We start from the raw sequence: 21,846 nt of genomic DNA, 5'->3' as shown, positions 1-21,846 counted from the left end.
TACTATATTATTGGATGAAGCATACCTTAAAGTCCTGCTATAAAAAAATCATGATTAATATGAATAAGTACCAGTTAGCAAAATAACAGTTTCTATTAAGATATTTTAAATTTCCTCAAATTTTTAATAAAACATCCTAAATATCAGTATAAAAACAAAATAACATTCAAATTAGTTCATAATATTTAAAGATAGGAGTTCAAAATATCAATGACTTTTCAATTCTAAAGTTTCAGTACTTGAGGGGTATCTTTAGAGTCTGTTTTTTTCTAATATTTTACTCATTCATTTGAGAGAGAGAGCAAATGGATGAGTGAGGGGAGAGGGGCAGAGGGAGAGGGAGAAGCAGATGCCCCACTGATCAGGAAGCCCAACATGGGGCTCAATTCCAGGACTCCTAGATCATGACCAGAGCCAAAAGCAGATATTTAACCGATAAGCCTCCCAGGTGCCCCAGAGCCGGTTTTACTGAATTATTCCTAGGGGAAAGCTATCAAGGTACTTTACAAACATAATCTTAGGTTTATTAGATTAGGAAAATAAATATTCAAAGGTGAAATTAATTTGCTCATATTTATTGTTGAGAAATTAGGGTCATTAATTATCAATACAAATTTAATGAGACAACAGGCCAAAGCCCCTATTTGAAAAAGAAATAAACTATGCATTCTAGAAACAGAATGTGAACTACAAAAATAAAATTATGTGTTTCCTAATCTGTGTGGCAGTTAAGAAATTCACTTAAGAAATGACCTAAAACTACGTACAGATGGCTAACAGACACATGAAAAGATGCTCAACATCATTCATCATCAGGGAAACACAAATCAAAACTACAATGAGACATCACCTCACACCTGTCAGAATGGCTAAAATTAACAATACAGGATACAACAGATGTTGATGAGGATGCAGAGAAAGGGGAACCCTCTTATACTGTTGGTGGGAATGCAGACTGGTGCAGCCATTCTGGAAAAGAGTGTGAAGGTTCCTCAAAAAGTTAAAAGTAGAACTACCCTGTGATCCGGCAATTGCACTACTAGGTATTCACCCAAAGAATACAAAAGTACTAAATCAAAGGGATGCATGTATCCTGATATTTATAGCAGCATATCTACAATTGCTAATTATGGAAACAATCCGACATCAATCCATAGATTGATGAATGGATAAAGAGGATGTGGTACACACGTATACAATGGAATATTCCTCAGCCATAAAAAAGAATGAAATCTTACCATTTGCGATGACATAGATGGAGCTACAGAGTATTATGCTAAGTGAAATAAGTCAGAGAAAGACAAACACTGTGTGATTTCACTCATATGCTCATATGTGTAATTAAAGAAATAACACAGATGAACATGGGGGGGGGGGTGGGAAGAGAGAGAAACACCAGAAAACAGACTAACTATAGAGAACTGAGGGCTGCTGGAGGGGAGGGGGGAAGGGGGATGGGCTAAATGGGCATTAAGGAGGGTACTTGTGATGAGCACTGGGGGCTGAATATAAGTGATGAATCACTAAATTCTACACCTGAAACTAATATTACACTGTATGTTAACTAATTGGAACTTAAAAATTTGGAAAAGAAAGAAAAAAGAAATAACCTAAAATTGATTAGTGTTTTCTATTATTTTAGGAAAGGCACCCTTCTCATATGGTCTCACTCATACGTGGAATATAAGAAATAGTGAAAGGGACTATAAGGGAAAGTAGGGAAATTGAAGGGGGGAATTAGAGAGGAAGACAATCCATGAGACTCCTAACACTGGGAAACAAACAAAGGAGGGGAGGAGGGGGAGGGATGGGATGACTGGGTGCCAGGCACTAAGGAGGCCACTTGAGGGGATGAACACTGGGTGTTATACTATATGTTGGGAAATTGAATTCAAAGAAAAAATTTGTACACTATAATGATATATATATATATATCGTTATATATATATATAATGATATATATATATATACACACACATATATATATATATATATATATATATATAAAGGCAACCTCCTTCTCTTGAAAAAAAAATCCACTTAATATATATTCCAAACATAGCTTATGCTGTCTTCATTTATGTGCATTTTGGACACCATTTTTTTTAAAGATAAACTAATAACTCAAAACTTTAACTGAATGTCAATGGAAATGGAGTTCTCATATAGGTAAAGAGGTTAAGATTATGTGATTTTTTTTTACAGCAATATGAGAAAACTCCCTTATAATTCATACACATCGAATATGGAAATGAAGCCACCTAGTATGTACAGCTGCGATTACAATTTTGTGAGAATTTAGAGCCATCATGACAGAATGGAGGGGGACAATCTTTAATCTATCAATATTAGGCTGGAATTAGCTAGGCAGATAATTTTAGCCTGCAAGGGTTTGTTCATTTCCATCTCTCCAGGATACTCTAGAATAATTCAAAGCTCTTTAGGTAGGCCAACTATTCTGAATTATTCCCCTTGTCTTCTATGAGGCTTATTTGTTGGCTCAGAACACACAGAAAAGGAAAAGAAAGGAACAGTTATTGAGAGCCTGTAGTGCCACAAGCACTGTCCCTTTTATTTGTGAAACTGAATCTACATGAAACAGATATCCTTCCCATTTTTACAGGTAAGAAACCTTAGGTTCTCAGAAGTGAAGAAGAGCTCACAGATTTGTGTTTGGATTAGAAGTTTCCTTGACTCCAAATTTCACACAATTTCTTCTCCTGAATGTGATAATTTAATTACATTTCAACTTTAAGAAAAGAATGATTCTATGAGGTGTCTTCAAAAAGACTATTTATGAGAAAGATAGTGGGGGGAGGGGCAGAGGGTGGGAATCTCAAGCAGACTTCCCTGCTGAGTACAGAACCTGACACGGGGACATGGGGCTTCATCTCATGACTCATGAGATCATGACCTGAGCTGAAACCAAGAGTTGCACACTCAAATGACCAAGCCACCCAGGCACCCCAAGGCTTGAATCATGTTTGACGTTAACCCTATAGCTCAGTGAATCTTGGGGGATGTGTCCCCACTGAGATATATGTGATCGGCAATGTCTCAGGAGAAACCCCATGGTACTGATTGTGGAGGCCGAGGACAATATGTTGATGTTTTTTATATGCAGTTCACTGATCTTGCCTCCAAATCGTTTAATAGTTAACCACTATTTCTGTGGCGTTTTGTAAAAGACTATATTGGCTTGCTAAATGGCACTCCCCCAAATACTAATATTAGAATCCAGTAGTAGGTGGAGATTTTTTTTTTCTGCTATGTAGACTGGTGCTAAAACTCTAAAAATGCAGAGCGATGACAAATGCACAGAATGTAGTGACTTTAGTACTTTCGACTGTATTGTGAGAGAAGGAAGTATGCGTTCACGTTTAGTACATTATGCTTCAAGATAAAATGGTTGCTTTGGTGTCAATAGATGGTTGTTTAATATGTATTTGTATGGAGCCATCTATGTTCCCATGTCCCCCTTGATAACAATAAGAAAATATTTGCTAGTTTTTTTCTCTAACCCAAGAATAATTTAAATCAGTTGATAACCTCCCTTCCATCACTCTTTCACTCAGCTTCTTCTTTTATAGTTGACCAAGAAATTAACTTTATGTACCAGTGTTAACGGAACTAAAAATGTCAACATTTACAGATCCATATCCACACACGCACACACAGTACATATGCACATTCATGACAGTATGCACATATATACAACATCATGGAATTCCATTTTGAGAGATCAAAATTTTAATTACAATAATAAAGAATTTATAGTTATGCAATCCAATAAGCTCTAAAATGTTCAATTTAAAAAATACTGCATAAAACTTTTGCTTCCAGGTAGGATGGAGTGAGAAGCTTATAAACCATGAGAACACAAAGAAAATCTACACAAAATGTAAAACATAAACAATTTAAAGGCATCAGCACTGCTGAAACAACAGGCCTAGGATTCCAAAGAGGAGAAAACCCTGGAGAAGTGAGAGAAGAATTTGCAGCAGATTTTGTTGATTCTGGGCTGTGGTAAGAACCCAGACTGCCTAGGTAGAAGGCCACTGCTAGAGGTTAGGGAAGCTAGCCGAAAGCTGAGGAGTCTTGAGAGACTGGAGTGACAAAATATAGACTTGAGAGATCTTAAACAGACAACCCATTATCCCATGATGACATCTGTCAATTCAGAAGCTGCAAGGTCTAGAGGCAAACAGCTAAGCTAAAACCCCTGAAATGCACCACAGGTTTTTGGCAGTCTTGCAATACTAGGAAGAAAAAATATTTTTAAAATATTGGCATTTAAGATCTGCCAAGAGGAAGGCCCCACATGAACACACGGGGCCAGGATTTGTCCTGTGGACCAAATCCAGCCTGCCTCTATTTTCTGTATGGTCCAGAAATGAAGACCAATTTATATACTTTTAAATGGTTGCCAAAAAAAAAAAAATCAAAAGAACAGTATTTTGAAATTCAAATCCTGAAAATATACGAAACTCAAATTCTCTGTTCGTAAACAAAGCTCCATCAAAATACATCCATGTCCTTTAATTATATATTGATTTGTCTGCTTTTGCATAATGAGTAGTTACAAAGAGACTGGATAACCTGCAAAGCCTAAAATATAGGCTACCTACCCTTTATAGAAAATGCTTGCTGACCTGCAAATAGGCTGTTAGTTGAAAACCTTGGGCAAACATCCTAAGTACAGGAACAAACCAGAGATAAATCGGGTCTTACCAAAACTCAGCCCAACCTCCTATTGGCTCAACTCCAGATTGGACTAAGTAATTAGCCTCCACTCTATCTCACTGGCATAAAAAGGATAAACCTTTGCTGGAGAAAGATATTATCATCTTGAGCCTCCATAATTTTTTATACACATTTTACACATATCCCAGCATTGAGAAAATTACTCTACTTTGTTTGGTCTGAGTGGAACATATAAAGAAACCTCACTTAATTGGCTAGCTCAACTAGCAGTCCATTAACATCCAACATTCAAACACACAATTTTAACCTATGTCTTAAAGAAATGAAAAATAAAACAGAAGTAACAGTATTACATAAAAGCAATTTTCTTGGCAAGAAAACTTAAAATATGTGTCTGGAATAATAGTATTCTAACTAACTAGATGTTAATTTCCATTGTAAAACATTCCAGTAATATATGGAATAAAATCTAGGAGTTATTTATTTTGTAGAAAATGAAAACAAATAGTAATTGACTGGTTATAAATCATTCTGAACTACAAGACTATATTGCAGGCCTTGTTTTTCAATGACATGTGCTCCTCAGACACTGGCATCATATTTTAGGTATTTATCATCCTGAGAAGACAGACAAGTGCGGATGTGGGAAAAACTGGTAACACTGGAATATTAAAATTATGCAATGTCTTATGCCTACATCTCTCCCAGAATTTTAAACTTTGATTTTAACAGCTTTTTCTAATAAAAAGAATAACTCAAAGGAACAAGACAGCTGAGAAGTTCAATGTGTCACAGCACTGCAAATCGTTAAATTCATTTTAATTAGGATATACTAAGGTTTCTACATCTGTGGCAAAAGTGAATTGTAACTTCCATATATAACAGATATAACTTCCATTTTAATTTATAACTGATCACAATCTGCAGCACATGTCTTATTGGTGTCAAGGAAATATATAACCTAATGGTGATCAAAAGTCCAGGTCACATAATTTTATGGGCTTCAACCACAAGCAGTCATACTATTCTACAGAAAGCATACAGATATAGCTATGAATATAAAATTTAATATAGACAGTGGTTAAAACTGGATATTTATGCATTCAAATATGCACATATAAATTGTACACTATAATTCTTAATTGAACTCTGTATAACTAGCTTGTGAACAGTTATAGAAATGAACAATGTTATCAAAATATTATCTGATAAAGCCAGGACTATTGTTACAAAGGACTTTTAGAATTAGAGACTTATAAAAAGTTGACTTTTCAAAAACTTTTTTAAAAGCTTAAACTCTCATCACTTTCTCCACTTTTAAGAGCTTCTCAATGATAGATGCCTGTGAACAGGGCTTTAATAGGTTGAGGAGATAAAAGCTTGATTGTAGTCAAATAATAAATCAAAGGAGAGTATGCTATTTATCATTTTAGCTAAATTTTAAGTGTTCTTTAACATTAAACTCAACATCTTTAAAAATTACAAGTGTCATCTGTAACAGACTTCGTCTAATTTACTAATATCAGTGCAAGGTTTACACCCATCTAACCCCCAACATTGTTCAAAAACATTCTTCACATACATGAAAACAGTCAGTTTCTAAGCAAGTTAGTATTACTACACTAGAAACTAGAAAATACTAAGGATATCCCAGGACATTAATGCAACTGGTTATTTAATTCAAATATTTGATTAAAGGAAAGTAGCCATATGTATAGATCTGTATAACACTGATTCTTTAATAACTAGCAGAATGCTATGCCTCTAAACACAAAAATCAATAATATTTATAGGTCCACAAGACTGTTTCTCTATATATCATGTTTGATGCCAATGAAAAGATAAGAGTCCTCAGAGAGACATATTGCAAACAAAAAGTCCTTAGAAGGTGGTGGAAAGTCAGGCCAGGAGTCACATAGAACCAACAGAGATGACAGAGATGTGATATCCGGCACAGTTTCCTCAGAAAGAGAAAGGAAAACCACATGGCACTGCTGAAAAGCTGCGTTAATTCTCTCTCCTCTCTAAGCATTAAATATTACATCTTTAAAATTGTCTCAACTACATGATTGCTCCTGTCGGTGAGACCCTCCTTTAAGAAACACAAACATGCTCAAAGCGCTACGCAGAAACATCATAGAAACTTAATGACCTACCATTCTCTTTGCACTCTTCTGGAGGTTTAGCCTTTTTCGCAAGTCGAGGATCCAGCCATGATGTTGTCTTTGTGTTATGGCTGAAAAGAAAAGAGATCACTCTGAACAGACACATACTGAAAGGAATCAAGTTTATTCCTTAAAAAAAGGGGGGGGGGCTGTTAGTCCAACAAAATTGCAATCGATACACTTAATTTGCTTACTGGTTCTAAGTAGCCCTGAAGGAGGTGTAAGAGTAATTGTGCAAGGCAGCTGTAAATTTGGCAACCTCAGCTCCCTGTCCTCAAAGCAGCTATTTTTATTAAAATCAACTAGAATGTTGCCAAGTTCACCTCATTGAAAATGCAGAACTCATCCAGAGCAAAAGGAATTTATTACAAATACAGGATTCTCCACTTGGAAGAGCACAGTTCGCAGGCTCTGATACTGTTTCCTCACTTTTGCAAAATGATTATTTTCATCTTAAACCTACCCTTTTCATAAACAGTTGTTTTGTTACTCTTTAACTACAGAGCTGGCAGAGGCAGTATAAAAGTGATGAAAATTACAGCATGTTCCCGGGATGCCTACATTTTCTCAAAAAGTGATTAATAGCAATTTCATTAACCCATATTTAGCTGTGTTACATCTAAATATTTTCAATCCAGTTAGGCAGGCATAGGATACAAATGCCTGTATTCTAGTGCTTCTAGAATGGAATTTCTGGGAATTAATAATAATTTAAATGACATTTGTGCTTTGGAAAAAAATATCTCCTGGAAAGCCTTTAGTCAGGAATTTTAAAAACATAGAGATGTTCTTAGAACAGTGTGTCTTAAAGAGGCCCTGGAATCACCTGCATTGGAGTCACCTGGAGATTAACAGTGCATATTCTGGGTCTTCACAGAACTACTGAATCAGAATCTTTGAGGTTGAGCCACAAAATCTCCATCATTGGCAAGCACTCCAGGTGATTTTTATGCACATTATAATTCGAGAACCACTCACCAGCTCAAAACTGCTCTTTGGAGCTAAAGTCTTTACTGTGTACAGCTGTCTCAAGTGATCCCCTCTACCAGTGGACAAATTATCAAGGATGTGACATTTGTGAGGGCTTTAGAAAAAGAATGAACAAAGTCACAGGTGTGGAAAAGTGTGAGGCTCATACAGGGAAGAGTCAAGAGGCCAATAAATGGAACATGAAAGGGAACAGTAGAAAATAGTTTAGAAATATAAACTAAAGCCAGATAATAGGGATATTTGAACACAGCTGTAAGAAAGTCAAATGATAACGATGAAAGTCAAATGATAAAAATTTCACATATATTTTCTCTTTCTTCCTTGAAATTTAACTATGCTTTTTTTGTATCACAGACACAAGTATTAGCTAGATAACCTCACAGGCAAATCTCCACTTAGAGCAAAGGTCAAAAAACTCTTCCAGGCAGCATATTTAATAGCAAACTTATAGAGACCAGGTGCCTATCTAATGAAGAAAAGTTTAAGGTAGGAAACAGGAAAGATAAAGACAAGCTGGGAGTGGGCAAGCAAGTCCAGGTGTTAAAGCACATGGTGTTTTCTGGACGATGATCCTGTCTATTGTAGAGACATCTCTGATTTGAAAACCTAGAGACATTAAGATTCTTGCGTCATGAAGTCTCTGCTCCAGAAGATTCCTTTTTATTTCTGAATTTCATGTGTGGTAAAGCGAAAATACTCTTCATCACTTCCTTCACATTTAGGACCTCTGCGATGATTGATGCCTCTAAACAGGGCTCTCATAATTTGATCAGATAAAGGCTGTGAATTTGGTCAAATTGTAAATCGCCAGGAGAGTGTGCTAGCTTCTGTGTACTCCCAATTTGACCTTTGTAAAATCTGATGGTGCTTTATTATCGAGTTTCAGAAGCAAGTACTGCAGACACTTTTGTCTCATTCTGCTCCTCATTTGTAGTCATGTCAATATCATCTAGTCTTTTCTTCTGAACTAAAGACACCCATGGAAGGAGATTATGACCACCTCAAATATGTTAGTGAACTGGGTTCAGTGTTTGATGCTCTTATTTTGAAATAGGCAAATTCACTTAAAAAAATTTTTTTTTAGGGCAGCCCAGGTGGCTCAGCAGTTTAGCGCCACCTTCAGCCCAGTGTGTGATCCTGGAGACCTGGGATCGAGTCCCACGTCGGGTTCCCTGCATGGAGCCTGCTTCAAGCAGCTCTGCCTGTGTCTCTGCCTCTCTCTCTCTGTGTCTCTCATGAATAAATAAATAAAATCTTTAAAAATTTTTTTAATAGACGTGACTTCATTACGAAGTGTGCATGCGCATACATGCGCAAGTGCATTTGTGTGTAAGGCATGTTCATGTCTACGTTTTTATGTGTTAGGGAGAAATGTTGGGGAGTGAGCAAGGAAAATATATTTCCCAACTTTTTAAGTACAACTGCTTCTTCAAAATCCTTCCTTCATTTTGGAGAAAAGTCATTTATTTCTAGGTCTTTTAGACATATTCACAAAAGCAAACACATCTAGGACTAAGAGGTGAGGGGCCATTACTAAGCCATTACAGGGAGTCAAATTATCATTTCCATATCATTCCACCATTGGTCTCAAATACCGGCTAATTTCATAGAGAACTGTGAGTCTCCTAGCTTTCCTGAGTTTATATAAAGCATTTCATTACAGGATGATTGTTTTTTAGGTTGAACTAGCATTAATGGTATGTCACTTTAATACACTTTGGCAGATGGAGTCTCTTATGGTTAACAGCATTTTTAGCTGATCCTCTGAAATGATTCTGAAAGAAATGTGGGTAGTAGTTAGTCTTAAACATCACATGAAGATACAGTACAGTATTTTTCAATAGTGGTTCTCCCCAGCCTTATAATTTGCATACTTCTCCAGGATTACAAAGGGGATATTTTTAATGCATTGGGAGACAACGGACCAAGTGGCTTTTCCATTTCCCTTAAATTATATATTTTTAACCTCGACAATTACCTTTGAAAATAGGATTAAACACTGGACAGGAAACTGTGTACAAAATGGAATCGTTGAGGGATTTTTCACAATCTACATAGCACTTTTCCTCAAGTTTGAGGATGTGATTTCCTTTTACTTCCACTGCTAAAGTAGATTTAGATAAAGCATCAGTTTTCTGGATCTAACCAAATGGTGTGTACACAAACGACAGGAAGGTTAAGAGGCTAATGCTATATGATCTTATATTGATACTAGTTTCTTAAACAGAGACACATACACACATATATGCTGAATTTGCAAAGAAATTTTTTCCCTTAGCTGGAGAATGGAATAAATGTTTTCTAGGAAGGCTAAATCATAGTAGTCTAGTGCTGTATGTATTCCTATGGATAAAGTTAATGTGATGATCATGAAAAGTGAGAGATCAAGTGGAGTGAAGTCAGTAGCTATTCAGGTTCAATCAATCTCAGATTTAAAAATCTGGATAAAAACCTTAAAAGTGGTTTATCCAAACTCTTCCCCGATGTTAAACTGTATAATGAATCTATCTGGAGGACTGGAAAAAACCAGAAGTGAAATTTCATTTAACTCTGCAATAGTAGTTTAAATTCATAACAGAATGGCCTTGAAGACATGATAGGCTGACTTATAATGAATTAGAAATTTCTATGTTTTTTTTTTGTAAGTTTAACCTTTGCCCAACTGACAAAAGCTGCAGGTTAAATAATAACATCTTATCTTCCTGGGGAAACATTCTGCTCACATAGAAAATGCTTCACTTCGACAGGAAAAGCTGCTGACATTATGGCATACCATTGCAAAGTTATTCTCATTATCTCGTAACATTTCCTGATGGTTGACTCTGTCAGGGGCTACGCTAGAACCTTCATATGCATCACCTCACTTAATGCTAATGAGCCTCTGTGGCTATAGATTTTTAATTCTGTTTTACGGGAGAAACAAAGGTTCAGAGAAGGTGAGTAACTTGCCCAAGGTTACACAGCTTAGTGCGTGAAAGTGAAAGGGCTGGCATTAAACACAGTTACATCTGATTTCCAAGTTCAAGTTTCTTAAGCTCTGAAACCAGAGGCATACTAAACCTAACACTTGTTTTTCATACTGAGTTGCTTTATTTTGCTCCCTCAGAGAATAATCAAAGATCTTTTTCTCAGAGCCTTTGCCAATAGTTTGGAAATAGAGACATTTATCTCCCGTTTGAGGAGAGTAATCACAACAAATTCCTTTGTGTTGAATGCCTTGTACTTAGTAGGTATTATATTAAATTGCAGGCTCATAGAGATGAAAGAGAGGACACTGTGATTGAGGTATGGATAGCATCACTGGAAACATTTTTTTTCCTTATAAACTTGAATTTTCCATCCAGATCACTTTTGAATCAAATGTTCTTCATTTAAATCTGAATATTTTCCCAGGGGGAGCTAAGATGCTGGCACAGTAGGAGGACCTCAGCCTCATCTGTCCATAGAATACAACTAGATAACTATCAAATCATTTTAAATATCCCAGAGATCAACCTGGGTAAAGTCTTAAAATTCATGATTTACAAAATCTCCATATAAATATTAGGTCTTAGAAGCAATACTAAGGAATTAGGTTAATAAAATTGCTATCAAGTGGTGGAACATTTTTTAAAAGATTTATTTATTTACTTTAGAGAGAGAGAGAGAGTATAAGGAGCAGGAGGGGGCAGAGGGAGAGGGGAAGAGAGAAACTTTGAGGCAGAGTTCCTGCTGACATAGGGCTTGATCCCAGAACCCCATGATCATGACCTGAGCTGAAACCAAAAGCCGCTACTCAACTGACTGAACCACACAGGTGCCCCACAAGTGGAGGATTTTCATGTAGATCATGACACTCTCTATCCTCCCTTCCATTTTTTCATTGTTCTATGTTTTCCCAGTCAGGGTATAAATCCCTTATTAGAAAAAAAAAATCCCTTATTAGTTTCTTAGGTATACATAAGTGGATCCTCAAGGGCGATCCAATTCAAGCCTAATTCTAAGACATAAGTCTTTTCTTTCTGTTTCCTTTTCTTTCTGTTTCCTTTTCCTTCTTCTCCTTTACTTTTATATTACCATCTAGATGAATATAATGCTTTTAAATACAGCACAAGTATTAGATCATATCTCACCAACTAAATTTTTATTAGTAGAACAAGAAATTTTTATTATCAAAAAAAGAAATTTTATTATCATACACATTTCCTCACTGCATTTTCTCTAAAAATAGTAACAGACTTAAAACAATGACAAATGCATTAAATTTAAAGAGTCCTCCTACAAGGGCACTTGATGGGATGAGCACTGGGTGTTAAACTATATGTTGCAAATTGAATTTAAACAAAAACAAATGCAAAAAAAAAAGTCCTCCTTCAAAGCCAATTCTTAATCTTAGTCTTGAATCGACAGTTAAAATGTATTTTCATCTGGGAAATGCATCAGAACAATAATAAGAGATTAAAGTCAATGATGTTTGACTTCAAGAAACATAATCTTTTGAACCAGGTAAACAAGGTCCAAGTAAATATTTTAGAGTCTATTGGGCAATTCAAAATTTGTTTGGATGTTAAAGTTTCACTAGCAATGGTCATATAGGTTCAGAGACAATAATCAGAGATTGTGACTACATCCTACAGAATTTTAAAAATAAATGCTAGTTCTCTATCTCTTTTTAACTCATCTCTATATCCAAAATGGGGCTCAAACTCATGATCAAGAGTCGCATACTCTACCAACTAAGCCAGCCAGCTGCCCTTAAACATTAGTTCTTAAAAGTATATAAATTCACGTTTTATATTGTATACATTTTAGATTATTGTCAATAAAATCTTCAGGATGGTTACATCATTTTGCAGAAAACTTTCTCCCCCTATTATATCATCTTTCCAAAAAGAAGATTAAAGGCAATGACTAGATAGATATACTGATGATGAACAGTGGGAACTTTTTCATTCAAGACTTCATTCTTTCACAGTTTTACTATTTATACATTGGCAATCTACATGAAAAGTTATTCTTCTATAGTGATTGTTTTCTAAACAATATTCCTAAAAATGTTATTAACTAAGTGAATTATGTAAGTTTTCCATTATATTATCTTTCATATGTTTAGAAACATTTTTAAGAAAGTTTTATTATAAATAGTGTTTGGAATATCTTGAGTGTGAATTGCATGCTGTTTTGTTTAAAACAGATTACTTTATGTCTGGGGGTTGCAATGGAGTCTTGCACAGGCACAAGAAAAAAAGAACATGAAAAAAATTCAATATATCTACTGTGTTGTAATACGAATTACAGAGAGTAAGCACAGATCATATTTTGTGACTGGCGGGGATATACCAATCTTAGAATGAGAAAGCTGGGGTTGCTTCATACCAAATAATTGATTTTACTTCTCTTTCCAATAAATTTCCCAAGTATTATGTCTACTCTTTAATAAAAAAAAATGTGGCTTTGTTTGAAATGGTAATTAGTGATTTACTTAAACTTAAGGAGATACAGAAATGGCAACACAAGAGGAAACAGATTATATGTGTGTCTTTCTGATAACTTAAAAGCAAATTCAGCCCGGACAACGATTTAGGAAACCATGTAGAGCCATGACATTTTTCACAGAAGTGATTTTCAGTTTCAAAAGTCTGCTTTAAAAAATCTATTATTTAAGATGACACAGCGCCCACTGCCATTCAGGAAGATGGTAGTAAACAAATAGGTTCTTGTTGTCATTTTGTTTTTTGCCAAAGGAATAAGCAGTCTCTTTTATGTCACTAACTAAACTGACTCCCATACAAAGAGGGAATTTAATAGGATTCCCAAAGCATGTCAATACAGATTAACCCTATGGCAGCTCTGCTTTATGGAACATTTAGCCTCTGGAATAGTGGCTTTCTGACTGAAAAACTTAGAAACAAACACTGTTTGTAATATGAAAGTTTACTTTTATTTTAGCCAATGTTTATTTATATAGTGGAGGTAGTATGGGATAATGGCAATGGCTTTGCAAGGTCATGAACTATGAGACTTTAAGAATGTTAATTTGTCAGGGCCTCTGAGTGGCTCAGTTGATTAAGCCTCTGCCTTTGGCTCTGGTCAGTCGTGATCAGGGTCCTGGATGGAGCCCCACGTGGGGCTCCCTGTTCAGTGGGAAGTCTGCTTCTCCTTCTCCCTCTCCATCTGGGCTCTCCCCTCTCTCTCTTACTCAAATAAATAAATAAAATCTTAAAAAAAAAAAAAGAATGTTGGGGCAGCCTGGGTGGCTCAGCGGTTTAGTGCTGCCTTCAGCCCAGGGCGTGATCCCGGAGACCAAGGATCAAGTCCCACATTGGGCTCCCTGCATGGAGCCTGCTTCTCCCTCTGCCTGTGTCTCTGCCTTTTTCTCTCTGTGTGTCTCTCATGAATAATAATAATAATAATAAATGTTAATTAGTCCAAGGATCCCTTAAAATCTCATCTATGAAATCGGGTGTATCAAATGCTCACAAGATAGTTACAACATAATATATGTAATGTAGGCACTATAGCAAAATGACTGAAAGCAAGGACCCTGGAGAAAGTCTGTGTCCCATGACAGTATGATTCTTCAGCTTTGTTGAATACTGTATGCCCAGCATTTAACATGGTGTCTTGCACATGGCATGTGTCCTATAAAGATGAGTTGAGTAAATGGCATCAAAGCATCTTGGCTTTGTGAATTCTTGGTTATATGGTCACGGGCAAGTGACTTACCTCCACAAGCCTCAGCTTTCCAAGTGAGCACAGTGTAAGTGCTTAAGAAAGTAGCTATTACTGTCTAACCTGAACACAGCCTGAACAAAGTAGGCACTCAGTATGTCATAATTATTATTACTAGTTTGAATGTATCAATAATATGTATCATGAGTGTACATATTAATTATTTAATATGTAAATACTAAAAGACATTATTAATGAGGATGATGTTATGAATTAAGGAAATTACTGCTTTTAAACAATATTATTCATTTCAAAGCCTTATGAAAACTGCTAAACATAAGACATTATTAATGCTTTAAAGCGTGTTTAGAAGAGAACATTCATGCACAATTTAAAATTCCATTGGTTAAAAATGCTTTCTCAGGTATTCACTTTTCTCATTAAATACCACTGTTAATGATCAAAGGAATCTGCTTTTCATTCATCAAAGGATGCAGTTCTGAAAAGTGGGAAATATAGTTGACCCATGTGTTCTGGTACTGAAAACAAGAAAATCCCTCATATTCTAAATGCAGAACTTGTTAAGTACGGAGACATATAAAGTATTTTGCAATACTGAACAAATCAATAAATATTTTAAAATATTACTGCACAGAAGACAAAAAATGGAATTACTTGTTATCTTAATTCAAAACCCACAGTATATATAATTTAAAAAAAGGATATATCTGAGCTCACATTTCACCAAGGAGGAATTCCTCTCTTCCATCCAAAAATGTGTATGTATATAAATGTAAATAAATAGATATTTATATTCATGTATTTAGATTTTATACACAGAACCACGGGGCCCTTCTCCTTGGTTTCACTTGCTTCTGTTTTACCAAAATCTTTGTTTCACAGGAGACAGAAATCAGTGAAGTGTAATGAGGGCTGTTGCCTACCAGGGGAGACTTCTATTACTATAAGTGACTCTCACAATATTTGTACCAGAGGGAAGTTCTCACTGATGCCAGCTCTCCTTACTTCACACGTCTATCTTCTCCTCCATCTCTTTTATCTGTCTTTTAATTTACTCTACTGGCCTTTTTGTCTTCTTTCTTTACCTTGACTTTGCTTCAGAACTGCAAACTTTTATATGACAAGTACTACTTGTTTTCTAAGTTTCTTGGCTAGAAATTCCGGGGCCCGTCATTGCTTAGTCCCCAAGAAAGTTCTTATTGCCCCACCATGATCCCTTTCCTGTCACATTCCTGCTCTAACAGACTGTTTCCAAGGGCCTTTTCTATTCACAAAAGGATTCATTGTGGGCCGCCTGGGTGGCTCAGTGGTTGAGCTCTGCCTTTGGCTCAGGGTATGATCCTGGGGTCCTGGGATCAAGTCCTGCATCAGGCTCCCTGCATGGAGCCTGCTTCTCCTTCTGCCTGTGTCTCTGTCTCTCTCCCTCTGTGTCTCCCATGAATAAATAAATAAAATCTTAAAAAAAAGAATTCATTGTGATATCAACAGCAAAGTTACCCACAGGTCAATGACAGTGGGTTGAAGTTCTGATTTTGTCGCACACGGTTAGAAGGGAAGAAGTATTCCAGGCAAAACAGTGAAAGCAGTCAGGAGAGAATCAGCAAAATTGGAGGGAAAAGTAAAGCAGAGTGAAATACAGGCAAAGAGAAAGGAAACCACAAGGCACATGTCCATAGCGTGGAAATGAAGCACCAGATGAAGAAGACGCTGATTCCTGCCTAGTCTGATACGTGAGCTCATCACACTGAGAATGGGATTCAAAGGTGACTTCTTCAAGAAATAAAAGACGGGGCTCGAACTGGTCCAGGGTGAAGGGTGGGGTGAGAGGTGCTGCCATTCTGTGGAGGAATCTCCTTAAGTAGGGCATTCACACCTGCCTTCTACAGGAAACTCCTTCCCATCACACTCCCACTTCAGCCTTAACTCGAGGCTGCTTCATTTTCCAAAACTCTGGGTGAGTCTCCCCAGCGTCAGCTTTCTTGCCAGAATGAAGTTATATCCTCTCTTGTATCTTAATCTTCCACTTCCACTTATCTCTGTTCCTCTGCTAATTAATTCTTCCCTGAAGTAACAGAAAGCCTGTCTTGCAAAAAAGCACTAATGATCTAGCAAAATGGAAACAGAGCAATCATTTCACAGGATTCACCATTAAATACCTATTGTCTGGTAGGGTCAGAGGGTCTTCTCACTATCCCTGATAAGCCCAGTGACTGGGTCTTTGAAAGCACCTGTGTCTACACATTGCCAAGCGTGCATGACCGCATATTCCCAATGGCACCTCCTTTTATTACTTAAGTCTGTGCTAAGCATATCCTTCTCCAAATAGTATCATAAAACTCAGAAATTAGTTGTTTACTGATTGTTTATAATTATATGTCTCTCTTCCCCAACTTGAACAATAAATCTCAACTACAAACTTGAGAACAGGTACGAAATCTTATGAATCTTTGAATTCAGTCGAGTATTAACAAAATCATTTTGGTACATTCTCTCATATCTTGCAGAGCCTCATCACTTACTACATACCATGAGCACAACATCATCTTTCAAAGTCCCTCTTCTTCACAATCACAAAATCTGACACTATTTAAAAGAGAAAATGTTATTTTGTAATCACAAAGATTTTTATAATTGCATTATTAGAAACCTTATAAGGAAACAGCTCTTTAGTCAACTTGTCATGTTGGTTTTATTATTTCCACATGCCCTTACTCCTCCTGTGTTATATAAATAAAAATGTATATACTATCAGTCTCCTTCTTCTGGATATCAATTTTCCTGAACACCAACATATGAACTCACCTGTAAGGTTTATACTTTGAGTGGCCCCATGCTGTACTTATCAATAACAAAGTAACATTTTTAGATTTAAATACTTTTTTGGCATTTAAAAAACTCCATATGGCTTCAATTAATTGGTAAAATATTTCTTTGGGTCATTGATTATAGCAATAAAAAATAATGCAAGAGATATTTATCCTTTTTTTAAATTTACAAGATCTGTCAAAAGGTGAGTGGTAGAGATTCATTTTATGCAAAACACTGTATTTCTCATCCCGTGTTGGAGTCAAGCAGAGCACCAAGTAATTACCTCATTATATATTCCCTTGGCCACATGTATCAAAGTTCCCACCTTCACATGAGAATTAAATATTGGCATGTGGTAACATTTCAATTTCACAACTGAGTTCTGCCTATGGAGATCTAAGTCCCAAATCACTCCAGGTTGGGGAAGGAAATCTACTTTTAATATTTTTTCTTGAATAATCAGAGGTTACATATTTTTATCTACTGTCAGCACTGAAAACTTCAGATTCTATTAATTTTTCTGTTTGAGTCTTGTTTGTGGGAATAAGTGTTGTTCATTACAATTTTTTTTTTTTTGGTTTTTATTCTTCCTAATGAATAGTTTGATTGTCTTATGCATGCTAACAATTTAATTTTGTGCTGAGATCTCTCACTTAGGACCTTGGTTTTTTGTTTTGTTTTGTTTTTTAAAGTGGTTCTACTCTTGGAAAATAAGGAAAGGGAAAATAGAATTGTTAATAAAATATATTAAAAGTCGGTTTGGGGAAAAAAAAAAGTCCAAAAGGCAATAAAAGATTAGGTTGAGTCATTATCACCAGGGAGTTCAAGATTAGCACTTCAGTTTTCTTGGCCAGTCATAAAAATGGTAAGCAAAAAAATAGAATGAAATTAATAAAAATGAGTGTGATTTATAGTTACATGATACAAAACTAAATGATTTTATTGACATATGACCTCTGGGTGAAATACTTAAAATGTTGCCTTTTGTGACAAGTAAGTATTTTGCTCTAAATGGCTGTGTCACTGAACATGATGGTAAAGGTTTCTAGCAATCTTACTTAAAAGATGGGATTATCTCATTTGGACTATACGGAGGTCTTGAAAGAGTAGAGTAAGCATTTCCCATGATAGGTAGATTATTTCCAACTCAGTAATAACATCACATAGAGATTTGCCTTTTTAGTCACAATTGTAACAAATTTTACAGTGCAATTGTTTAATTCATTCTTTGATTTATAGCTATAATCTAATTGTATTAAGGCACTATCCACTATTCTCTAACAAAGAAGGATGCTAATACCAGGAACAATAAAATTCAGCATTTTATTATGACCACATCTCTATGTGTGGCATCACTTATATGCTGCCATGATCTTTGTGGCAATATCCAAAGAAATGTGTGAAACTTACTCAATGAAGTAGACTTCACCCTTCTCTGTATAGGCCATTTCCCAGTTATCAGGCAATGGGTCTGACTCCTCATTCTCTTCAGGTTTAGTTGGTTTTGCATCATCCATCTGCTCCTTCAGCTCCTCAGGCTGACTATACACTGGTGCAGGATAAGGCTGGGAGGGTGTCTCCCCTGAGGCACCTGCACTCTTGTCTTCATGTTCACTGGATTCTACAAAAGAACAAAGCATGCCGTTAGTCATTCTAGCCACAGGAACTTCTCAAGGAGTGTGGAATATGACGTATTAGGGTATAAGCTCTATGAAGGCTAACAAGAAAAGCATAATTGCAAATAGCTCTGAAAATCATCTCTAGGCCTACTTGAATTTCCCTTTTATTCATCATTCTTGTCTACCTTTTATCTAATTATTGCTGATTACTGAATTTGAGGGCCATTTCACAACACAGGTGTGGTAGGCAGAATAATGACTCCCTAACTTGTCCATGTCCTACTTCCTCAAACATCTCAATGTTACCTTACATGGTGAAAGAGAATTTTCAGATCTGATTAAATTAAGGTCCTTGAGATTGGGAGGCTATCTTCAGTTATTCAGGTAGGCTCATTGTAATGACAAGGGTTCTTAAAAGTGTAATAGGAAGGCAGAAGAGGATGGTGAGAGGGAGATGTGCCACTAAAGAATGGCCAAAGAGATGCAATGTTGCTGGCTTTGAAGATAGAAGAAGAGGACCGATCAAACACAAGCCAAGAAATGTGGATGGCCTCTAGAAGCTGAAAAGGCTAGTGTATGGATTCTCTTCTAGAGAATTAAGCCTCTAGAAAGGAACATAGTCCTGTTGATACTTTTATTTCAGCCAGGTCAGTCTCATGTCAAACTTCTAACCTACAGAACTGTAAGACAGTAAATTTGCAATGTTTTAAGCCACTAAGTTTATGGTCATTTGTTATAATAATAATAGAAATCTAATACAACAGACTAAAACCTAAAAAAAAAAGATACATATTTTAAGAGTAAAGGTAACTGGCTTGGAGGACAGACCCAAGGGTTCCAAAATGTAATAGCATGAGCTCCAGAGTGAGCAAAAGAAACACATAGAGAAGAAATAGTAACTCAACAACAAAAAAGTAGAAGAAAATTTACCTATATGAAGAAACACTTGAGTTTGCAGACTGAAATGGATCACTGAATCTGACGCCAGATTAATGAAGCATATAGACTCCTAAACACAGCTAGGTGAAATTTCCAAACTCCGATGTTAAAAAAGCAACTTTAGAGGCTCCTGCACTGAAGAAACATGATTACTTACAAAGAAAAGAGGAACAAAAGAACATGAGATCTTTCATCTGTGATACACTAACCTCAAAGACAATAAGGTAACATCTATAGTAACTTGAGAATAAAAAAAAAGTACAGCAACTCAAGAACTTAAGTCTACCCAAATTTTACTCCTCTATCTAGGCAAAAGAAAGTCATTTTAAACAACAGAAGTTCTGAATACATACTTTCCATGCATCCTACCTGAGGACAACATTTGAGGACTTACTCTAACCCTTTCACAGATTGTTGAATCAGAGCAGATAAAACAAAACAGGGAGAGAAATAGGGTAAAATAAAAACTAAGAAGAGGCAAATTCTGGATCATATACCTAAATGTCAATGGAGGATGATCACATTTCTGGAAATATATAATATGTGTTAAAGACAAAATCTTGAAAGACAAGAAAATTCTTGGAATTTTCTTGGAAAATTCTATGGAAAATCTAATACCAGCATGAGTTTTAAGCTGTATCTTGGTTAAGCTCAGGTTCTAAAGAGTAGAGAAAAGGCAGGGAAATAAGGACATTTTAAAGACCTAATAGGGGTACGACAGGGAGTGGGTAAAGAAGATGATTTTAAAGGCTACCTTTTCATGGGATTAGATTTTTGGGATTAAGTATTTTGGTCAAGGTATGCGTGTAATTGCATAATGGGGATATTTTTGAAATATCCTATCATGTATATTCTCTCTGAGCTATTCAGAATTTCTTTTTGTTCCCATTTAGCTTTTCTGTCACTAAACATAGACCATGAGTCTTATTTGTTGGCAAAGAGTAGAGTGGGTACCATCTAGAAAAATGAACATTTTCAGGGTAAATAAAAAGAAAGACATAATGCAGAATAAGTTCCTGCAAGGTAAGATGGTGGGATTGGGAAAGAAATTCAAAGGAGGAAATGTTCCAGTTTAAGACACTCCTTGGTTCATTCAGAGATTCAGCACCACTATCTTTAGGTTTTGGTCTGGAGTATGATGTATGTGGCCATGGTAAGAAAAGGGAAGCCAAGGAAAAGGTGAAGGGAGCCAAAAGGAGAGGAAACCCATGAATTACTTTAGTTTAAAACTTTGGGAGAAATGTTTTCTGCAGAGTAGCCCCAAATCTCCACTGGAAAGTCAGAACAAATAGATTGTGGGTAAGGGGGCAACTGAGTAGCTCAGTCGGTTAAGCATCCAAACCCTTGGTTCAGCTCAGGTCATGATCTCAGAGTTGTGAGATTGAGTCCTGGTCGGGCTCTGAACTCAGTGTAGAGTCTGCTTGATTTCCTCTCCCTCTGTCTCTCTGCCCCTCTCCCTATTCACGCTATCTAAAATAAATAAATAAAATATTTTTAAAAGTTTGACAAATACCACTTCAAGGACTCCCCTGGGGTATGTTTGTCATCTGAAAGTCTAATTATGGCCTAGTGGGAAAGTTGGAAAGTAACTAAAACTAGAGAACCACTGGCTTCCTCACAGTGGAAGGTGTCATAGAGACAGCTTAACCCCAAAACTAGAAGGAGAGTACTACTGACAGATGCCAATGTGAAGACAGGACAGCTGATTTAAAAATATGAAATTCTACAATCATTTGAGAACATAATCAATAGCTATCAACATTAAAAAATATATATAAACATACGCATATTCTTTGACTCAGTAATCCCACTTTGAGATGGTATCCTCCAAAAATAAAAGTAGTGTGGAGTAAGAATACACGTATAACAATAGTGGGGTATGTCTAGTAATAAAGCCCTGAAAATCGTTTGAATGCTTATCAATGATAATTATGATTAAGAAAATTGTG

At 36.1% G+C, this 21,846-nt stretch overlaps 1 protein-coding gene across 46 annotated transcripts in view; it reads right to left on the bottom strand.

Annotated features, from left to right (window-relative positions):
- The window catches only part of MAGI2 (membrane associated guanylate kinase, WW and PDZ domain containing 2), a 1,307,576-nt gene that overhangs the window by 439,506 nt on the left and 846,224 nt on the right, over nucleotides 1-21,846 (bottom strand). For all 46 annotated transcript variants that reach the window (XM_072759854.1, XM_072759849.1, XM_072759863.1 and 43 more), the window contains 2 exons: nucleotides 18,750-18,960; nucleotides 6,861-6,940 (listed from right to left, as the gene is read on the bottom strand). In XM_072759854.1, the coding sequence (XP_072615955.1) occupies nucleotides 6,861-6,940; nucleotides 18,750-18,960 (291 nt within the window). The remainder of the gene's footprint in view (nucleotides 1-6,860; nucleotides 6,941-18,749; nucleotides 18,961-21,846) is intronic.

Source organism: Vulpes vulpes, chromosome 5, assembly GCF_048418805.1.
Source record: "Vulpes vulpes isolate BD-2025 chromosome 5, VulVul3, whole genome shotgun sequence".
Taxonomy (NCBI): domain Eukaryota; kingdom Metazoa; phylum Chordata; class Mammalia; order Carnivora; family Canidae; genus Vulpes; species Vulpes vulpes.
The sequence above is the reverse complement of the archived record's forward strand: the minus strand, read 5'-3'. Positions and strand labels throughout refer to the sequence as shown.